This window comes from Hyaena hyaena, unplaced genomic scaffold, assembly GCF_003009895.1.
Source record: "Hyaena hyaena isolate Hyena2069 unplaced genomic scaffold, ASM300989v1 scaffold_84, whole genome shotgun sequence".
Lineage (NCBI taxonomy): Eukaryota > Metazoa > Chordata > Mammalia > Carnivora > Hyaenidae > Hyaena > Hyaena hyaena.
The window spans coordinates 2,659,588-2,679,170 of NW_024080716.1; the positions used below are offsets into that span (position 1 = coordinate 2,659,588).

The following is a 19,583-nucleotide window of genomic DNA, read 5'->3' on the forward strand; positions in this document are numbered from 1 at the left end:
AGAATGTTTAATTATTTGGCAGAAGGGATCGGTGAGGTGGCTCCCATCATCTCCTTCCTTGACGTCAGTTCTTCCCTGTGGCGGTCTTCTGTGAAATCATTCAGCATTAGTACTTCAATTAAAATTCACAGGTATATATTATTAAGCAGCAGTGACTCATTCCATGGCTTTTCCTCAGCTGAATAAGCGCCAAAAAATGCTATGTACGCAGGAATGACGAAGACTGCATTGAAACTAAAATTTCTTGTCAAACAATTTATATTCAGGGCTCTGAAGAGAGCACCTCGCGCATCCAAGAATATGGCTCAGTGTTGTGTCAGTGTCTTCTCAAGAAGGAATTGATGTTCAAGGTTCTTTGTGCCCGGGAGGAAGAGGAAAATGACCCCTGACTGAAAGAAGCCTCTCTCGTTTCGTGAGCTTCCTGAAGGCAGCGCCTGGCACCCAATGTTTTGTCCAAAGTGAGGCTGATCTCATTGAATTGTGCAACCTGTTCAGTGCCTCTCTGAGGAGAGAAAGGGAAATATGCCTTCACACATCACTCAGCAGGAAAAACAAGAGAGGAGCAAAAGTTCAGGTTTTCTAAAAATCTTACTCTTCCCACTAATGTATTATTTTATATTTAATAAAAATCCTGGAAGAATGGCCAAGGGAGCAAACAACGTAGTCAAATTTTTCCCCCTACTGTTACATACGCTTGTAACGTTTATTTATTTTAGTGTGTGTGTGAGAGAGAGAGAGACACAGAGAGCGAGAGGGGGAGGGGCAGAGAGAGGGAGACACAGAATCCGAAGCAGGCTCCGGGCTCGGAGTCGTCAGCACAGAGCCCCCCACAGGGCTCAAACTCACACACTGAGAGATCCCTCCTGTTCAAAAGGCTGTGCTTCTACCTCAGACACAGACACTCGGAGTGAAGTGATCAGAGGCTCCAGTTTCCCTTCAACGCCACCCATTTCTTCATCTGGGAAGGGAGCATCATGATCTGTACCCAGAACATGTCCCGGGGTGCTGGTGTGTGAGCACGCTCTGCTTATAAGCATCCAACACAATAATAAGGTGAAAATAAAAGCTTTGTGAAAGTGAAGACTTTGCACCCACAGGAGGGATGGTCATCAGGCCAGTGGTAGTACCCCAAGAGGTATAGCCTAAGAGGCCTGGACGTGAGGTCATTACAAGTGGGCCTTGCAGCCAGAGCTGTTTCCAGCACATACAGCACTTCTGAGGGAGTCAGAAAAAGCCACTGCTTCTGGACAGACACAGCCCTCCAGGTCGACAGATGGGGAGCAAGTACCGTCTATGGCCAATTCGGGAAAGGCACCCCTCCCTGTAGTGGACACCACCCTGCGCCAGCATGCCAGCGCCCATACACCCTCACATCCTTCGACTCAGCAGCCCCTGCTCAGGTTTGTCTCAAGGCATCTGATGCCACTCCCAAACTCTCTGAATAAAATTATGTACGGTTTGATGCGGAGCAGATTAAACAATAAATGCTTTAGTGGATACAAGATGTGCCAAGCGTAAAACCACATGGGCAACCTGAAAAACAGGAATCACTCCTCTGAGCAGCCAGCGCATGGCTGGAGGTGGATCCGCACGCCATCTATGGAGGCCATCACCCCCTTTCTGTGGGGTGGGGGCGTCTCAGCGTCGGTGCCGGCGCCGAAGGCCCCGTCCCTCCCCGAGCTCGGCAGCCCCCAGCAGGCAGGAACTAGGAGGAGCCGAAGACTGTGTCCTTTGTTGATGCCTTGTTGCCAGAAAACAGAAATTAGATCTTGCCCAGATTCTCCTATCAGCAAATCGGAGTGCCAGCAAACACTTCCCCGTGAGACAGCAAACAAACAGAAACCTACCTGTTCGAAGCTCAGGATGTGTGAGCCCTCAAGTTGGGTTTAACGTTTGTAAAATCACATCTATGCATAAGGAACCCATTCACGATTCTCGAAATGTACGTCCAAGTGAATCTGGTTGTATTTGTAAACATTTCCAAGGTCGCTTTTGTTTTTGTCTTTTATTTGCTTTGTAGTTCCAGCAAGAGGGCGGAGGGCTTTTGGAAACAATGATGACCAATTACGTGACTTTCAGACGAGGAAACCAAAGCCCAGAAAGGGAAAGACAGTAGCTCCAGGTCACACAGGCATACTTGTCCAGCTGCGGTTATCATCTCGTGCTCCTTGCACTCTCCCCTAACTGAAGTTTGGGTGGGAAACAGACGGCACACAGCTCACTCTGACTCAGTTTTTCAGCCTCAAAGGATGAACATGCTTGCCGTCACCCGAGATCATAAATGGCAAGAAAGGAAACGTGATTGTCAGAATATGTTTCAATGTGCTGGTTTACTTAGGAACTACTGCTTCTACCAGTGCCCGTCACAGAGGCGGGGACCCTCCCGCGGGTTAGTGGCGCAGGCTTCCCCCAGGCTATAACCACCCAGCTCCAACCCAAACAATGTCTCGGAAGGACTGCCTTAGAATTTTGGCCGAGGACCAATGGTTCTCTGGACGCACACCTCTGCTAACCATTTCTGTTCCTTCAAAAACAGTGCCTCCACTTTCTTTGTGGCCCCAAAGCACCTGCCAGCAAAACTAGCCGCGGCCCAATGTTGTCCCAGGGCTGTCCCCAAAGCCACAAAACCATTCCCTGAAGACACACCGAACATTTGAGAGACAAAAAATACATGCCAGGTGTTAGAATAAGGCTCCCGGTATTAAACAATCAGACGCAAGCATGAATCTGTGAACTGGATAGCAGCAAAGATCAGAGGGCACCAAAATACACACAGGTGAATACTGGAATCAATCAGAGATCCATCTTTCTTACAAAATGGCTCTTCTCGCCCACGGAGCCCACAATCAGGCAATGTGTGGGAGGTGTCCCGATTCAGGCGGGGTGGAAGAGTCTCTTCCCAAGTCACTGGGGTGAAGGGTCATGCTACTTCAACCCCCCTCAACAGCCTTCTGAAAGACACAAGTCTTAGGGCAGTCCTTTCTGGAGCGCTGTGGAGAATGAATCGAAGCTTCCAGTGTAACTCTGTTCTCAGATGAAAATAGCAGAGCCAAGAACTCCACCAAGGCCCTGGAAAGGCTGGGGCCCTCCGTGCCCTGCAGGGGTCTTCGGAGCGGATCAGTGATGCATGAGGCAGTGCAGACCCCACCGGGGGCCCCTCAGACTCCGGCTCATGGCCGCCAACACTGCGAGAGGGTGTTGCTGAAGGGCGCATGGCCAGAAAGGCTTCGCGTCCAAAGCACACGCTAACTGCAGAACTGGAGCACGCATGAGAGGCATAGTTTCGCCAAGAATGAACTTATTCTTTCTGCTGGAGCTTTTGCATGTGCAGCAAACGAGGTGCGTGTGTGTGCACACATGTGTGTGTGTGTGTGTGTGTGTGTACGGGGGGAGTTGATGACCTGATGAGAAATCAAGACAGACAGACGGAATGGGGCAAAGCAAGCATCCTTGAGAACAAAAGGGGAATCTGGTGACTTGGATTAACCTGTTAATTTATATACCATGGCTCTGTACAAAAATAAAAACGTTCTCATAAGATTAACAATTTAAATAAATATCTGATAGAACTTTTTCTTTCCTCGCTCTTATAGCTCGTCTTTGGGGTTGATATTCAGTTCGTGCTTCCCTTGTTGTTCCCGATCCAGAATTGCGATCACCTCATCGGCCTGTATTCGCTCCTACAAGAAAGATCATGTACACGGTTCTGTTACAAGAATCAGAATCAGCCCCAGTGGCGGGGGCTTCCCAAACACTTCCAGGCATCCATCTGTGCATAGGTCGGTGCTAGATCCAGTTGAAAATTAAACCTCACTTCCTTCCCTCCACTGGTGCCTTCTGCTGACTGCCTTCCTCATGCCCTAAACAACGACTTTCCAAGATTTCTCTTTGGCCAAGAAGTCTTATGTATTGAACTGACCAATACCCTTTCTACTTTGTGGTTCCATAGATGTCTCCCACTCAGTGCTCCAATCTGGTGTTCAGGCTGGAGTCGGCGTTTTCTGTCCCACACACCTAGGCCGGTCCTCCATACAAGTTCTCTCTCCCAGGAAAGACCACTTCTGCTCACCCATTTGCCCTAAAAGCCCAGCCATGGTTCCTTGGGTCTGATAAATTACCTACTCCCTTCTGTTCTACCTCCTGTTTCCACCCCTTTTCAAGGCGCATTACTGCTGCCGTGGTTTAGAGCAGGATTTTTCAACCTTGGCACTACTGACATTTTGAACCAGATGATTCTTTGGTGGTGGTGGTAGACTTGTGCCTTGTGGAATGTTTCACAGCATCCCTGGCCTCTGCCCACTCCAGACACCCAGTAGTCCAGTCTCTAGACATTGCTGAATGTGCCATGAGAACCGCAGGGTTAGGCTCTCATCATCTAATTCAGCTTCCGAATCATATCCCCATTTCACACCCACTTGCACATGCTTCTAATGAGCCTTCTGCACTTCAGTTTGGACCCCGTCACTGTCTGGTTCATGGCTCACAACTGTTGCTTGGGTTCCTGTTGCTCGGATTTCCAGGCCAATCCTCTTGGTGTGCTTACAGGTAGACCTTTCTCTCTTCATTGGTTCCCCTTGCCTTCTCTTCTCATCTCACCTTATTCTGTAACTTCCTGACTTACCTTGAGGTCCCTGAATGCAGCATCTTCAAAGAAATCCCTTGCCCTAGTCTAGGTTTAAGGTCTTTCGGGACGCTTCCATCATATCCTAGGCTTTCCATTTACCATCCACCAAACCATCAACAGGGCCAGGTGGTCTACTTCCAAATGGCACCTGCAGCCTTCCGTGTTCATTCACCTTCTCTGTCACTATTCTAGTCCACAACGTGTAGACCAGATGTAGCTTCCTCTCCTGTAGGTACTAGAGTTTGACAGAGCCTTTCCTAATCTGTAACTTCCTAGGATGGAGGTGGGGGGGGGGGGGGCGTGTGGCAGAGAGCAGGAGAGGGCACATGACTTCCCTGCCCCAGTTACAATGGAATTCATGATTCTTAATTAGTTTGTCATGTCTGACTCCTCCTCTTCTGGGTCCCCTTTTCAGACCACTGTCCATCTTGCATTTGCCCACCATGTTCTGGCCGCTCTGATTTCTTGCTGTGCTAACCACTCCATACCACCTCTGATCTCGGGGCCTTTGCAACCTGTTCTCTGCCTGGAATACTCTTCCCATGACCTTTACCCCAGTTGGCCTCTTCCTGTCACTCAGGTGCCAACTCACACGTCACTTGTCTGGAGAGACCGCACCATTTGTCACCTCCCCTTTACTCTCAAATCAGTTACCCTGCTCCTTTTTCCACACATCATTTCTCACCATCTGGAAATCTCTCAATTATTTCTTCTTTTACTTACTTTCTTTTTCCACTAGAAGGTAAGTGCCATAAAAGCAGGACAGCTTGTCTTTTTTGGTCACCGCTACATATCAGGTGTCCAGAAAGCCCACTGACATTTGGCAAGGGCTCCATTTTGGTTGATCAATAAATACGGAAGTGGATGAATGGCCCTCTCTCTGTCCCCCTAAGCTGCGTGCTAAATGCCATCTCCTCCATGAAGCTTTTCTGGTTTCCTCTTTATATCCCCTAACACGGGCAATTGCCCCTAATAATTCTTACTGAACTTTCCCTGGTGTTTTAATTACTTTAGCTCTTGCACTAAGTCTCCATTTTGACCTCCAGCTCCTTGAAAATAGGAGTATGTCTTATAGTCCATGCTGCCTACTACTGGTCCCTAGCGCGACGCCTCGTGCAGCAAGCTGTGGGAAAGCTATCTTGTGACTTGAAAACAAAGCCCTTGTTTCACTCCAGGCCTCCTAACTGAAAACGATGCTTACATAAAGTCAACCCAAAGGACCAAATATCCTAATAACAGAGAGCTAAAGTCCTGCCAAGATGCCTGAGCCCAACTGCATGAACGTGGGAACAATAACTTGCTGCTTAGCAAACTGTATCGGTACAAAACAGATACATACTCTCAAATCTGACTGCCTCAGAGACGGCCACAAGAGACATCTCAAATCAAGTCTCTCCTGAAAGGAAAGAAGTTCGTGAGCTGGAACTCCATGTACAGGGACCTGCAGCTTCTGATTCTGTACATCCTTAAGAATTTATGATGCTAACTACTCCTTGAGCACTGAGACCTTTAAAACAACCTAGAGCAAGTGCTGAAACCTGCAAGCTCTGATGAGCCCTTCATAGGCTTTCCTTGCTCGGGGATTCAATCTGAGAAGAGGCACCTTCTCAGGACTCTCCTGTTGCATGTTAGAATCAACAGGGGAGTTTAAAGCTCCCCACATCCGGGTCACACTCCGTATCAGTTATGCCAGAATGTCTGAGGATGGAAGGCAGATAGGTGCCAGTAGTTTGTGAAACTCTCTGGGTGGTTACAGTGCAGAGCAGAGTCTGAGAATCCCCTCTGCTAAATTTTCTAGTAGTTGCTCAAGAGGTTCTGGTCATTCTCTCCTGTGACCACTAGATGCCGCTATTGCCCGGGTTCCGGAGACGGTTCCTGACGCTCTGGATTAGGAAGGAGCCAAGAGAAATTTACTTTGTTGTTGTTCTTTTTTTTTTTTAATGTTTTATTTATTTCTAGGAGAGAGAGACAGCGTGAGCAGGGGAGGGTCAGAGAGAGAGGGAGTCACAGACTGAAACAGGCTCCAGGCTCTGAGCTGGCAGTCAGCACAGAGCCCGACGCGGGGCTCGAACCCAAGAACCTCGAGATCATGACCTAAGCGAAAGTCGGACGCTTAAGCGACTAAGCCACCCAGGCGCCCCAAGAGAATTTACTTTGTATTAGTTTATTTTGATAGAAAATATCTTAGAAGAGAGAGCTGGGATACTCAGTAATGAAACTGACTCAATGTCTGTTGAGTTGAACACTAAGGAGAGAAAAGACTGTGGTGATGTTCCAACAATGTATTATCCTCTGCCTGGATTCCCTGGTTTGGAGGCTGGGGCGGGGGAGGAAGGGGAGAAGGGGTCGGCATTTTAGAGTGGAGAAGCACAAGAAAAGAAAAGAATCACAGCTGAGGGAGACTGCTCAGTGTCCCTCTGGAGTCTTCGGAACTATGTGCTCTGCCCCCCCCCTCGGTCAGGACCGCTCTCCAGTGCCTGGCTAATGGCTATCATCTCAGTCAGCAGCAGGCTTCCTGATGCCCCCTACAAAACCCACACGGCTTCTTCGATTTACTTGCTAGTTGACCTCTCCAAGCTCCTCACGGTCACGGACTATATTCTGTCACCCTTGTACCCCCAGGACTCTTAGCAGAGTTTCCCAGGCACAAAGTAGACCTTCTGTAAATGAAGTATGTGAAAGAATGCTCACAGAATGTGGCCTAAAAACTGTGTGAGTCAGATCTGATGGGTAAAAAGTGTGTCTCATACAGAGGAATTAATTTCAAGTAAAGCATCTAAAGAAAAAGTTGGATAGAATGCCTTTTTAAAGGCTAGAATTTCATAGCTTGTCAATACTCAGGCCTGGAGGGAGCTGAAGACCATGACATTTCTGTTCAGTTTCAGCATCCCATGCCAAGCTGTTGCCAAGGCTTGGGCTGGAGCCAGTTAGTGACAAGGAGCTTGGTACTTCCGAGGCGTGCGACTCCACCAAACGGTTAGACGATTTGAAAGTCATTCCTATGTTGTGCCAACATTTCCCTCCCAACAGCCATTACCCATTGGTCTCATTCCTCTGCAGCCTCACAGACAGAGACTATTACCTCCTGTCAGGGGCATCCAGAAGGATGGGATCCTAATTCCTTATTCAGATTGTGTCTACTTCCAAAGTAGGGATATTTTACTATGTAATGTTTAAGTCAATAGTAAATAATAATAAACCTCCAGGTTTACACATCCTCTTCTACACGTGTCTCATAAATTATTTAGTGCTCTTTTTAATGATTTTTTGAGAAAACAAATCAGTCTTCCTGGTGCCCAGCAGAAAGTGGTTCATTTCTCCTGATGCCACGGTTTGTAACTAAGCTTAAGACTAACTAGAGACTGCAAGCTATCACTCTGATGTCTATTTCCACTAACATTCACTTATTAGAACCCATCTGATCAAGAAATGCCTTGCAAGCCCCTCTTCTTTCTCTCAGACTCACACTACAGGCATCAGACGTGTAATTGCTTCATCATGGATCAAACAGGGAAATTCGACTTTGCTTGGAAAACAGAACCAGTGGTGGAAACCAGAAATACAGGACTCTGTAATAGTTTGATGGGATTGATTTGTTGATTTTTTTGATCTCTGAGATCCCTAAAGAATATGGAAGAGTTAAAGGACTCTTCAGATAAAACAATTCAGGAAGCAGGTCTTTTGGGCACCTAACTGGTCTTCTGAGTGGGTCACATACTCACCAATTCTCTGTAAAGTGGGTCCAAGGTAAACCACAGAGCCACAGCACACCTCTGGCCCTTGGTGACGGCCTTCACTCCATGAGGGTTCTCTCCCCCAGAAGAGAAGCTGATCATGCGCCCACATTTCGGTTTGATAGAGGCCTGAGTAAGAAAGTCAAAAGTAGACTCTCAATTCTGTATCGTGAGAATTCTATGACCCTTTTCTCTATCCATCTATGGGATTATTCAGGTCAAGTTTTGAATCAAAGAATAATGGAATCCTGGGGTTGAACTAGACATGGGCTGGTTCACTTTCCTCAACAGTAAAACGAAGATAAGTTCAAAGTAATATCTAATTCAGTTATAAAGTCACTCAGGTAAAATGGCTGGCATAGTCCATGGCACACAAGTGACTATTCAATACATGCTGTATTATGGCCGGCAAACTCCATGGAGACAAGGGCTTTTTTTAATTCCCTCCCCTGCCTTGAGAGCTAGCACAGCATCTGGCATAAGGTAGATGTCCATTTCTTACTTGTGGGATAACAAAAACAAATCAAGGGGATACCTAGAATGCTGGTAAATGTTTACTGTTGATCTTGGTGGTCGCTCGATGGGTGTACTCCTCCTCTGTCCTTAATTGTACACTTGTGAACTTTTCGTAATACAAAAATTTGTAAAAGTCAAGTCTAATTTCACATGAGACTTTAATTACCATTGCAAAATGCCTGTCCAATGGTCCTCAGAAGATGCTTTAATACCTCTACTGATGAGAACACTCTACCCCTTGAGGCGACCTATTCCATGGCCTCCAGGGCTCTGAAATGACGGACACCATCTTTCCAAGTTTGTGCATCGCTCAGGTCAAAGTGTTCACTAATGAGTAATTAGAAGAGGGTAGAGAGAAAAGAGGCACTTCTGGGGGAGCCTGGGTGTTAGAGAAAATAAGCAGGCTCTCCAAATTGAGTGAACTTAACCAACAGAATATGAGAGGCCTAGCTTCTGCATTTTAAGAAGTGTCTGATGTCAGTAGAATTCATTTTTCTTTCTTGAGAAACACAGGAACATTACTCATTCCATTGTACACCCTAGAAAAGTAAAGTAGGGGTGCCTAGGTGGCTCAGTCAGTTAGCGTCTGACTTGGGCTCACGTCATGATCTTATGGTTCACAAGTCTGAGCCCCACATCAGCCTCTGTGCTGACAGCTCAAAGCCTGGAGGCTGCTTCAGATTCTGCATCTCCCTCTCTCTCTGCCCTTCCCTCCCTCTCAAAAATAAATAAAAACATTTAAAAAAAAGAAAAAGAAAAGGAAAAAAGGCACCATTCTACTATTTAATAAGAGGGGCTCATTTTAACTAGTTATTTCCTGAATTGACTTGGATTAATACATGTCCATTAGAAGAATCTTTGGTTTCCTGCACCTCAAAATGGGAGGCTATGTCTTTTCACTGCCAGCTTCAGGAGGAACATCTAGAAAATTTCCTGAAGCCTTTGGATACTACCTAACATAGGTACCCCTAGACTGTAACCTACACATGGAAAGGTGGAGGGAGGTGGACTGAGGAGTCAGAAAGTCAGAGATGTGTGTGTGTGTGTGTGTGTGTGTGTGTGTGTGTGTGTTAAAGGGGAGAGCAGGGAAAAGCAGTCAGTTTCTGGTTACTCTTCTATTCACAGTAATTGAGGAGGGATTTGTCTTTGCTGGGGAGAGTTGATTTTTTATGCAGCATTAGCAAGGTGACTTTTCTGAGGTAAATCTAGATAGTTTGCTAGCTATTGGTGACCTTGGTATCAATCTGATTTCATTTTTCTGGAGAAAGAATGTGTTGGATATTTCCACATAGAAACAGCAACATAAATGGTACTTGAAACATATGAAGTAGAGTCGGAAAGCCTTTGAATACACACCGCTTTGAGATCTAGTTTCCAGTTTCCTGGGAGGCTTACTCCCTGGCGCTGGTAAGGATTCACCCAACAACACAAGGTTGCCATCGCTTCTGTGTGATTATCAAGTGTCAGCAGTAAGTTTACATACAATATTAAAGAAAGTGTGTGGGGACAACTTGATTCTTTCTCCCTGATGCAACTCAATGAATTGAAAGTACTTTTATACATGAAGAACTTGGGAAAGTTTAGGAAAAGAAGCTATCAGCTGCCTGGCACAGTTGGTATTGATTATAGGTGTGTAGGCTCCCAGAAATCTCTGTGACTCATCTTATCAAATGGAGAGTGTCACTGGTTAGACATCAGCCATGTAAAAGGAATAAACAATCTTCATTTATGACATTACTACTACAGGAAAATATGTTCTGCAATTTAGATGATTGTAAACATACTTTTGGAACAAAGTTCTGTATTAAATTTAACTTTTCACCAAGTAAATAGAACTTATTAAATTTCATCTCTTCCAAACTTGCAAAGAAACCCAAATCCCAAAATACTCATGTTTCACAAATACACTGCTGTTGGAAATAATCCATGTATCTTCCAAGAAGGATAAAGGAAATTTTCTTTTGCTTTCCATCTAGCTGATGATTAAAAGTCAGAGAAGCCTTTGCGCTGTGCTTGTAAATGTACATCTTTAGCTACCATTTAGTTAATTATGCAATTCCCAGATTTTTCCTAAGTAAAAACTTAGAAGACTTTGCTACCTTATATAGCCCCAATTTCGGCCACTTCTCTGCTTCATTTGTCCCTTCAGAGTAAAAGAAATGAAAAGTAAAACTGTCCATTTCTCTTTATTAGGTCTGATTAGCTAAGAATTTTAATTACTTACAAAATGCCCTAAAAATTTTACCGTGTGTTAATCTGAAGTAGAGTTAATCTCTGAAAATGAATCTGTCAACTTGGAGCTTTTGAATCAAAACATTGTTTAAATCAATTTTTCTTGGGGCGCCTGGGTGGCTCAGTCGGTTAAGCATCCGACGTCAGTTCAGGTCATGATCTCACAGCTAGTGAGTTCGAGCCCCATGTCAGGCTCTGTGCTGACAGCTCAGAGCCTGGGGGCTGCTTCAGATTCTGTGTCTCCCTCTCTGTCTGCCCTTCCCCTGCTCTTTCTCTGTCTCTCTGTCTTTCAAAAATAAATTAAATGTTCAAAATTAAAAAAAATAAATAGATTTTTCTTTTACTTTTTTGGGGTAGTGGTGATGGTTAGATTCAGTATTTTTTAAAACATTCACACCATTCTCTTGGAAGTATAGCTACATGAAACAGCAGTATTATCTGGTATTATCTGCTTTCACATCTTTAAAAGGCAGGCTTACAGTAAACCCTGCATTTAGTAATTAATGAGTTACTGATTCTTACATGGTAGTCCAGGCATCACTTACGTAATTTCAGATATTGAGCATTCCCAAATATGGCCACTAGATGGAGGAGAAGCAAAGAAATCTTTTCAACCACCTTTCTGATTTTCTTTCCAACTGTGTGAGATGCAAGCATTTAAAAATTTTAGTGTTAGCAGAGCTCAGAAATCAAATGCTTTGTGCACAGAGGCTTTTCAAAACATATATACATAATTCTGTGCCAGGATTATAAACAACCCAGATCATCGATCTTGATTTAATTTCCCAGATCATGAAGCATTAAAATACTCTGTTGATACTTAAGCTTTTACAAAAAAAAAAAAAAGTGTGAGTCATGATAACCTTTTAGATATACATCATTGCATGAAATTGTATAAAATTTTTTTATTAATTATTCCAATGTTTCTGTACAGCTTTAACCAGAATCTCCATAGGGCCTCCCTTTAAATCCAGTAGTATAGATTTTTGTTTTATCTCAGCTGCTTATACCCCAGTAGTATGCCATGAATGATATATGGATGTTTTGCTATTGAGTAAAGGATACAAAATAGGAGAGGAAAAACATAAAATTCAGGAAAAGTTGTGGAAATAGCTTGAATAATGCAAAATCCTCTGTCAGATACACACCTCAACTACTTAGATTTTGTGTGGAGGAAAGATGTATCTCATAATCTATGAACAATTCAATTATCTCCTCAATTGGAAAACATGTTTTCCCACCATGGCGTATGTGCTTTGGCTTAAAGTCTAAAGGTTGCTGGCTATATGGCTTATTAAGTCAGTCGACTGGTTTTCCAAAATATTGGTTTGCTTAGAAAGACAGTGGTTGGAATTAAATGTTGATTTTTACCTATGAAGATGTGCTTAGAATCTCATCCAAAATGTGTGTGTATGAACACACACACACACACACACACACACACACACACAATTTTTCAGGTATAGGTTTACTTACAGTCAATCATATATCAATCATATATATACACATATACATACATATATATATATAATTTTGATACCTAGGGTCTATTGCCCAATGCTCAATCCAAGCATATAGAACACCAGGTTGCCTGAAAACTATTCTGTAGAATGATTTCTCTAGTCCTAGGCAGGGATGACTTAGAAATAGGTATTTTTATGCTTCCATCAGACTACTGATGAAGACAAAGAATCGGAAGACCTAAGTTCTGGTTCTAAGTCTAACACTAACCAGCTATATGGTCATGAGCAAATCTTTCATATTTATATTCTTCAAATTACCCATCTGTGAAGTGGACTAGGAGATTTTATTGGTGATTCCATTTCTAATATTTTATGAGGGATACATTTTGGGGGCCCCTCTAAACCTCTTGAATTCTCAAGCTCAGCTATTTGAAATCCAATAGTCTGTGAGTCCTTGAAAAATGGCAAGATTGAGATAAATGCTACATAAATTTGCCTGTATAGGGTTACTTACAGTCACAGTCTTGGCATCCATCTCAGTGAATATGAATTCCCCTCCTTCAAAGTCATCATTCATATACAGGAGAGCACTATAAGAAAAAAAGAGAAAACCATTTATAATATTCTATGCTTACAATGACATCATCACAGAATACTGAAGAATGGCTATAAACTGACCAGCCCGATTGGTAAGTTTCCTTTGAACTAGATATTGAAATAACCGACTTTCCTAACCCTAAAGAGTAAAAGTAAGGTCAGATACATACAGTTTGGGTTCTACCTTCAAAGTATTTATTTGTTCCACCTATGCTATAATTTTAATTCTATTTCAAACTTCAATGCACATTTCACTTTTTCCCAAGAAAACCTAATGATATTTAATCTACCCCTTTGCACCTGCCCACACTGCTTACAACTCTCTTCTTCCCTTTTGTGCTTGTAACTCTAAAGAATGCATTTTCCCTGTAAGTAACTAGAGAGCTCCAAGAGGTGTAGTCTTGCCTTAAAGATAGGGGGTGATCAAGAAAGGTTTTTTGTATGGAGCCCACTGCAATGATAATAAACATCCTACTATATACCTGGAGGCTACAACTCCTGACTCTTCTCTTTACATACTTACATATCATCCCATTTCTCCCTCTGACTTTCCAGTGTCTCATGTATAAAAGGCTGACACAGGTAAGTGGCATTATAAGATCCCTTTGTGCATTGAGACACCATATTCTTGTCTTTTCAGACTGAGATACGCATACCGCAAGGAATATGTTCCAGTGAAAGCAAAATGATCAAAAAAAAAAAAAACTTTTAGTTTTTATATTAAAACAAAATGAGCACTTTGTGGACTAAGATGCAACAAATTGTGCTTGAGATTTTTGATAAAAATATGAGAATGACTGGGGTGCCTGGGTGGCTCAGGAGGTTGGGCCTCCAACTTTGGCTCAGGTGATGATCTCATGGATCATGAATTTGACCCCACGTGGGGCTCTGTGCTGACAGTCAGAGCCTGGGGCCTGCTTCAGATTCTCTCTCTCTCTCTCTCTCTCTCTCTCTGTGTCTCTTCCCTACTCATTCTGTTTCTCTCTCTTTCAAAAATAAACTTAAAAAAATTTTTTTAAATGAGATGATCACATCATTTCCTGGTTGTGGCAGCTGCTTTGGGAGCTTATTTGATAATCTCTGCTTTGTAGAGATGAATAATGATGACAAGCAAAACAGATCAGCTTTCTAGTGTCCATGTTTTGGTTTTTTTTTTAATGTTTTTATTTATTTCCTGAGAGAGAGAGAGAGACAGCATGAGCAGGGGAGGGTCAGAGAAAGAGGGAGACACAGAGTCTGAAACAGGCTCCAGGCTGTGAGCCCGACGTGGGGCTCGAACCCACGAACCGCGAGATCATGACCTGAGCTGAAGTCAGACACTTAACCGACTGAGCCACCCAGGCGCCCCGTGTGTCCATGGGTTTTTGATAACTGCTGGGCAGAAGCTTGCTTCGGAAGCCTGTGCTGGTTGTACCTATAGTCCCGGAATGTGTAGGCGGGGGGCTCCTTCCAGCACTCATTGGCCTCAGGATCCAACAGGCAATTGTCAGCGTGGATGGGATGACTCAGGTCAGTTCTTCTCTCTTGTTGGCCTGCCAGAAAAGGGAGCAGGTGAGAATGACAGGGCAGCAGTGACCTCCAGCAGCCAATTTCACAACCTGACTGTCTTCTCCCACCGCTGGTCCTTTTGGGAGACATAAGTAGACCCAAAGAGATGAAAGAGCCAAATAGCAGTCAAGAAACTGGTCCTGGTTTGTTGCAAACTTTATGTAAAACCACGGGCAAGTCACATCTGCCTCTTCTGCTATAAAGGTTTCCTGACATAAACATACATAATAGAAATTCCTTGCATTCCATGGGTTATACTTCATGTAGGGCAGGAAAAGGAGAGGGGTGAAATGAAAATGTAAAAAAAAAAAAAAAAAAAGATTCAGCTGAAAGTTCACGTGTCAAAGTCTACTCCGATGGCACTGTCCCTCCCCTCCTACCCAGGAAGGTGTGGAGGAAAAGATCTAGGGAAGAAATATGACAGCAGGGAGTGAGGTGGCCTCTGCCTTTTCGAGAACATATCTTCCAACGATCCCTTCATCTTCCTTGCTTCCACTTAGTGCTTTTGGATGTGAAGGGAGACTGTAATTTCCAGGTTCCTGTCTCCCTGGAAGGAAAAACCTAATGCAGAAAAAGTATTTCTCTGTGACTATAAGCTACTTGCTTAAATGGATTTGAAAGGAAAGATAGGCAGAGCGATGGCCTTCTGGAATTTTAAGTGACCAAAAAGGTGTAAAAGATGGAAGGAAAAAATAAGAGTTAGCAAGGTTCTTCTGTTTTAGGAATTTGGAACTTCGCTAAACCATTAGTCTAAAATGCAACAGAGCTTTGTGTTACATTGTTCTCTTCCTCATTTCACTGTGGGTAAGAGGGAACAAGTTCACACCCTGGAATCTTACCAGACAGGGCTGTTCGGCAGACCATGTGTGTATAGGAAAAATACAGTGTTGAGTTCAGCATGAAATAGGATTCTACAATCTTCCGAGCCTTCTCGCTGATGTCATAAAACAGACGGGCACTCTTCAGTGGGACTCGGCCTTCATAACCAAACTGAGGAAAAAGAAGAGCACTAGATAGCACGGGGCTGATTGGAAGGCTTGAGAAAAAACAGACACCAGGTTTCAGGAAGGCAATATAAGGAGGGTCATGTCTGCCTTGACTAGTGGGAATACAATTACATGCTTGTGGATTTTGGTCAGTAAAATGAACCATTGAAAGTCATCCTTCCTAATCACAGAGGGAACACTGAAAGCGAATCTCTTCTTCCTCTCTCCTTTAGAGAACTTTCCTCTCTCTCCTCAACAACACTTGTTGTGGTACAGGATAGTCACGTGGTTCAGTATGATTTCACCACTGGCCCAGGGGTTCCTTGAAGACAGGGGGGGTGTATATTACTTGTCAGTTGCAAATTGATGAGATATAAAGTTTGATAAATTGATGGCTACATGGAGGAATCAAGGAATGATTTAAAACAATGGAGTGAAATTTCATACTTGCTCCTTTCATCTGTCCTGATAGGTCTACATTCTCAACGTTTTTTCCCATTATCTGCCATACATAGAAGGCTTTGGGTTGACACTTAGGAACCCCAATACAAAGAGAAGCTATGACTGTACCTTGAGTGCTTTCAGGACAGTGGCACCTTCAAACTTTTCATTGGGTGTATGGGGTGAAGTTTTTCCTCTGTATCCATCACCAACGAGCATGATTCCCTGGAAGCAAAATAAAAGAAGATGCTTTAATAATCACAACTATGAATTCTTCAGGTCTCCCTTTTTGCCTTGACTGCCAGGAAGCTAAGGACCAAAGTCAATATTCAGAATCATCCCTATTTTGTTAAAAAAAAATTTTAGGTTTTATTTATTTCTGAGAGAGAGAGAAAGAGAGACAGCGTGAGCAGGGGAGGGTCAGAGAGAGAGGGAGATACAGAATCTGAAACAGGCTCCAGGCTCTGAGCTGGCTGTCACAACAGAGCCCGACGCGGGGCTCAAACCCACGAACAGTGAGATCATGACCTGAGCCGAAGTCGGACGCTTAACCGACTGAGCCACCCAGGTGCCCCAGAACCATCCCTACTCTGTACCAGGATGATGGCATCATTAATTCTTCTGATCAAAAGAGATATTTTTATTTAAACTTAACTCTACATTTTCCTTATAAAACATCACTTTTTGTAGAAATAGGTAGAATATAAATGATTAATACATTTGTTTATTATTGATTAAAATAAGGAGATTCTCCCAATGACTTTATATAGTAGCTGGGGCATGTGCTGAATGGCTCTTGTTCTAGGTATGAAGCCACTAACTACTCCAGATCTACTAGTAGTGTCCAGATCTAGACAAAATAATTCCAAACAAGGATATTAAAATGCTCCCACAGTCAATGTCCCTGTCCTATGGAAAGTGACATTTCAGGTCTGGTTCCCTGACTCCAAGTGAAACGAGGACCAGGGCTCACATCAGGCCAGCACAGCCAGGCTCCCCTCCCCCCCCGGTGCTCACGCTGGCCACGCTGTGGAGTTCCCGGCACTGTTCTTCCGACAGGACATTATCCAGGAGAACCCGCTGAGTCCCATTCAGCTGCGCCGAGTTATAGACAAACGTGATGTTCTCATAGAGCAGAGGGCCGCCTGAAGGGACAGAACACATTGCCTTCTCTGTTACCTCTGTTCCCAAGGGGGGAAGTGCAGAACACCCAACAGTCTTCAATGTGCAATTTGTGAGACTCAGTTTGCCCACGAATGCTTAAGAAGGCAAAGACAAATCGGAAGCTTGACGAGTTCAAAATGGATACAAGAAAAAAAGATAGACGTCTGGCTACCAGGCTTCTCCATGACATCACAATAATATTAACACATTTGATAGTGTTTGGAGCTTTATAAACCATCTTTTCATCAGATTCCAGTGGTGACCCTGTAATGCAGACTCTGAATCTCACAGGATTCTGCTCTGAGAAGACCTTCCAGAAATCTCTGGGCAACAGCACCCATCCTTTTCCACAACCCTTGGTTCCTAATTCTGTAACAACATCGTAGGCAATTACTTGATGCCATGTTTGTGCACCCGCACATGAGGTACACACCTCAGTCTCACTGGTATGTGGAGAAATGCCTTCACTACAGAACTCAGCTGGTAAATGCATGACTCAGGACAGTCACACCCAAGCCAGCCAACCCCTTCCCAGTCTTCTTCCCACCATCTAACTGACTCTACGTATTGTTTTTAGAACACTTACTTTTCTCTGTTCTCTGGGTAAATCTTTGTATCATTTTCTTTGCACAGGAAGATTTCCTATAGGTACCTGCTCTTTCCCTGGAGACAGCCCACAGCTTTATGAAATTAGCCCATATAGGCTTTTCAGATCATAATGCTCTGAGGGCATGTTTTAGGGGGTCATGTACGAAATCTAGACCTGACAAAGCCCTTTCCTCCCAGATAATAGGACTGAAGGACAAAGCCTCCACTGGTGAGGAGCTCTTCAGATGTAACAGAGGACAGCCATCTTGAACCAGAAAACTGAACAGAAAAGAAAAACAGGGTTTTGCTCTCTATAGGATTCCAGAGGAACCTGACATGTGCTGTCATGAACACCAGTTCACCCTGGATGGAAGCACAGAGAGGGCATGGCTTCTCTCTTCCCCCAAGAAGCAATGGTCACAAACACACCAGCCTAAAACACACCAGTTGGAGAATGAAGAAATCAGTCGAAGTTTCTGCCTACTCTAGTTCTTGAAAACAAATTAGGGGAAACAAATATGTTTCAAATTTTCCTGAAAACAAATTAGTGAAAGTAGGAAAAACACCAATTTCATTAGTCTAGTTAGGATGAAAGAGTTCCCACAGCCCATAAGTCGTGAAGAGACCGTGTTTCTCTATCTTCAGGAATATATGGTAATCTGGGAAAAGAAGTATTCCCTAAGGAGTGGCAGGGCTGACACATGACTTTACCACAATTTTACTTCCATGCTTGCAATATTATAGAACTATGAGGGCTATATTTATCTCTAGAGGTTCCAATAACTCAAATATCAAAACTGATTGACAAGATTAAATAAAAGCAAGACCATAAAACCAACTACATTCAAGTTAACCGCCTTAATGAGATGGTTAATGTATTTTGCAGAAACCAGAAAGCTACATTCCATGTGAATATTCTACTAACTGCTCTAGCCCAGAATCTTCTCAGCCAGCATTCTTCATAGTATTTTGGGTGTGTAATGACTCATTCCACTGCAACTTTTCTCTCTTGAAATTACTATGAAATTGTAGTGTTCCATGATGAATTTGGGCCTTTACCTGGTCCTAATACATTACTTACCAGTTTCTTGTACTTCATTTCTTGTCCGTCTTCAACCACTGAAGTATTACTAACTGGTGCCTCTGTGATAGTAGCTGCACCCACTGCGGTATGAAATCTCAGGGTAGTACTTGACTATGAAGTGGTTATTTACGTGACCCACTGGTTGCCCCTCTAATTTTTTTAACTGTCATCAAAACTTATACATACAGAATTTCTTGGGTTCCAGGAATATAACCACAAGTTACAGTTTCAGTACCAATCTTTTGGGTGAATAAAAAAAATAGACATACATACACAATTCAGTGTTTCTCAGGCTTTATTTCGCAGAAAGTTTTTGATGAAAAGAGTTTCTTAATCAAATGTGTTTCGGAAGTGCTAGGTTACATAAAATTTAAGAGGAGTTCTTAGGACTTTTAGTCCTACACAGGCATTATGAATATCCTGAGTACTGAAATAATATGAAGCAGTTCTAACCCTTAATCTTAGCCCTTCCCTCCCTTCTTCCTTCCCTCCCTTCCCCCCTTCTTTCCTTCTCTATTTTTCTTCCTTCCTTCCTTCCTATGGCAGAGTGACTTTAAGATGGCCTACTAATGATCACTGCCTCCTGGGATTCATGGGTTTGCATGA

General features: G+C 43.6%; 1 protein-coding gene across 1 annotated transcript in view; it reads right to left on the reverse strand.

The window, feature by feature from the left end:
* Positions 1-1,990: 1,990 nt before the first annotated feature.
* P3H2 (prolyl 3-hydroxylase 2) overlaps positions 1,991-19,583 on the reverse strand; it is a 155,723-nt gene continuing 138,130 nt past the window's right edge. Inside the window, exons 9-15 of the mRNA XM_039234232.1 lie at positions 17,159-17,286; positions 16,271-16,366; positions 15,554-15,704; positions 14,581-14,698; positions 13,084-13,159; positions 8,347-8,487; positions 1,991-3,680 (exon numbers count right to left, since the gene is read on the reverse strand). Coding sequence (XP_039090163.1) covers positions 3,588-3,680; positions 8,347-8,487; positions 13,084-13,159; positions 14,581-14,698; positions 15,554-15,704; positions 16,271-16,366; positions 17,159-17,286 — 803 coding nt within the window. The 3' untranslated portion in view covers positions 1,991-3,587. The remainder of the gene's footprint in view (positions 3,681-8,346; positions 8,488-13,083; positions 13,160-14,580; positions 14,699-15,553; positions 15,705-16,270; positions 16,367-17,158; positions 17,287-19,583) is intronic.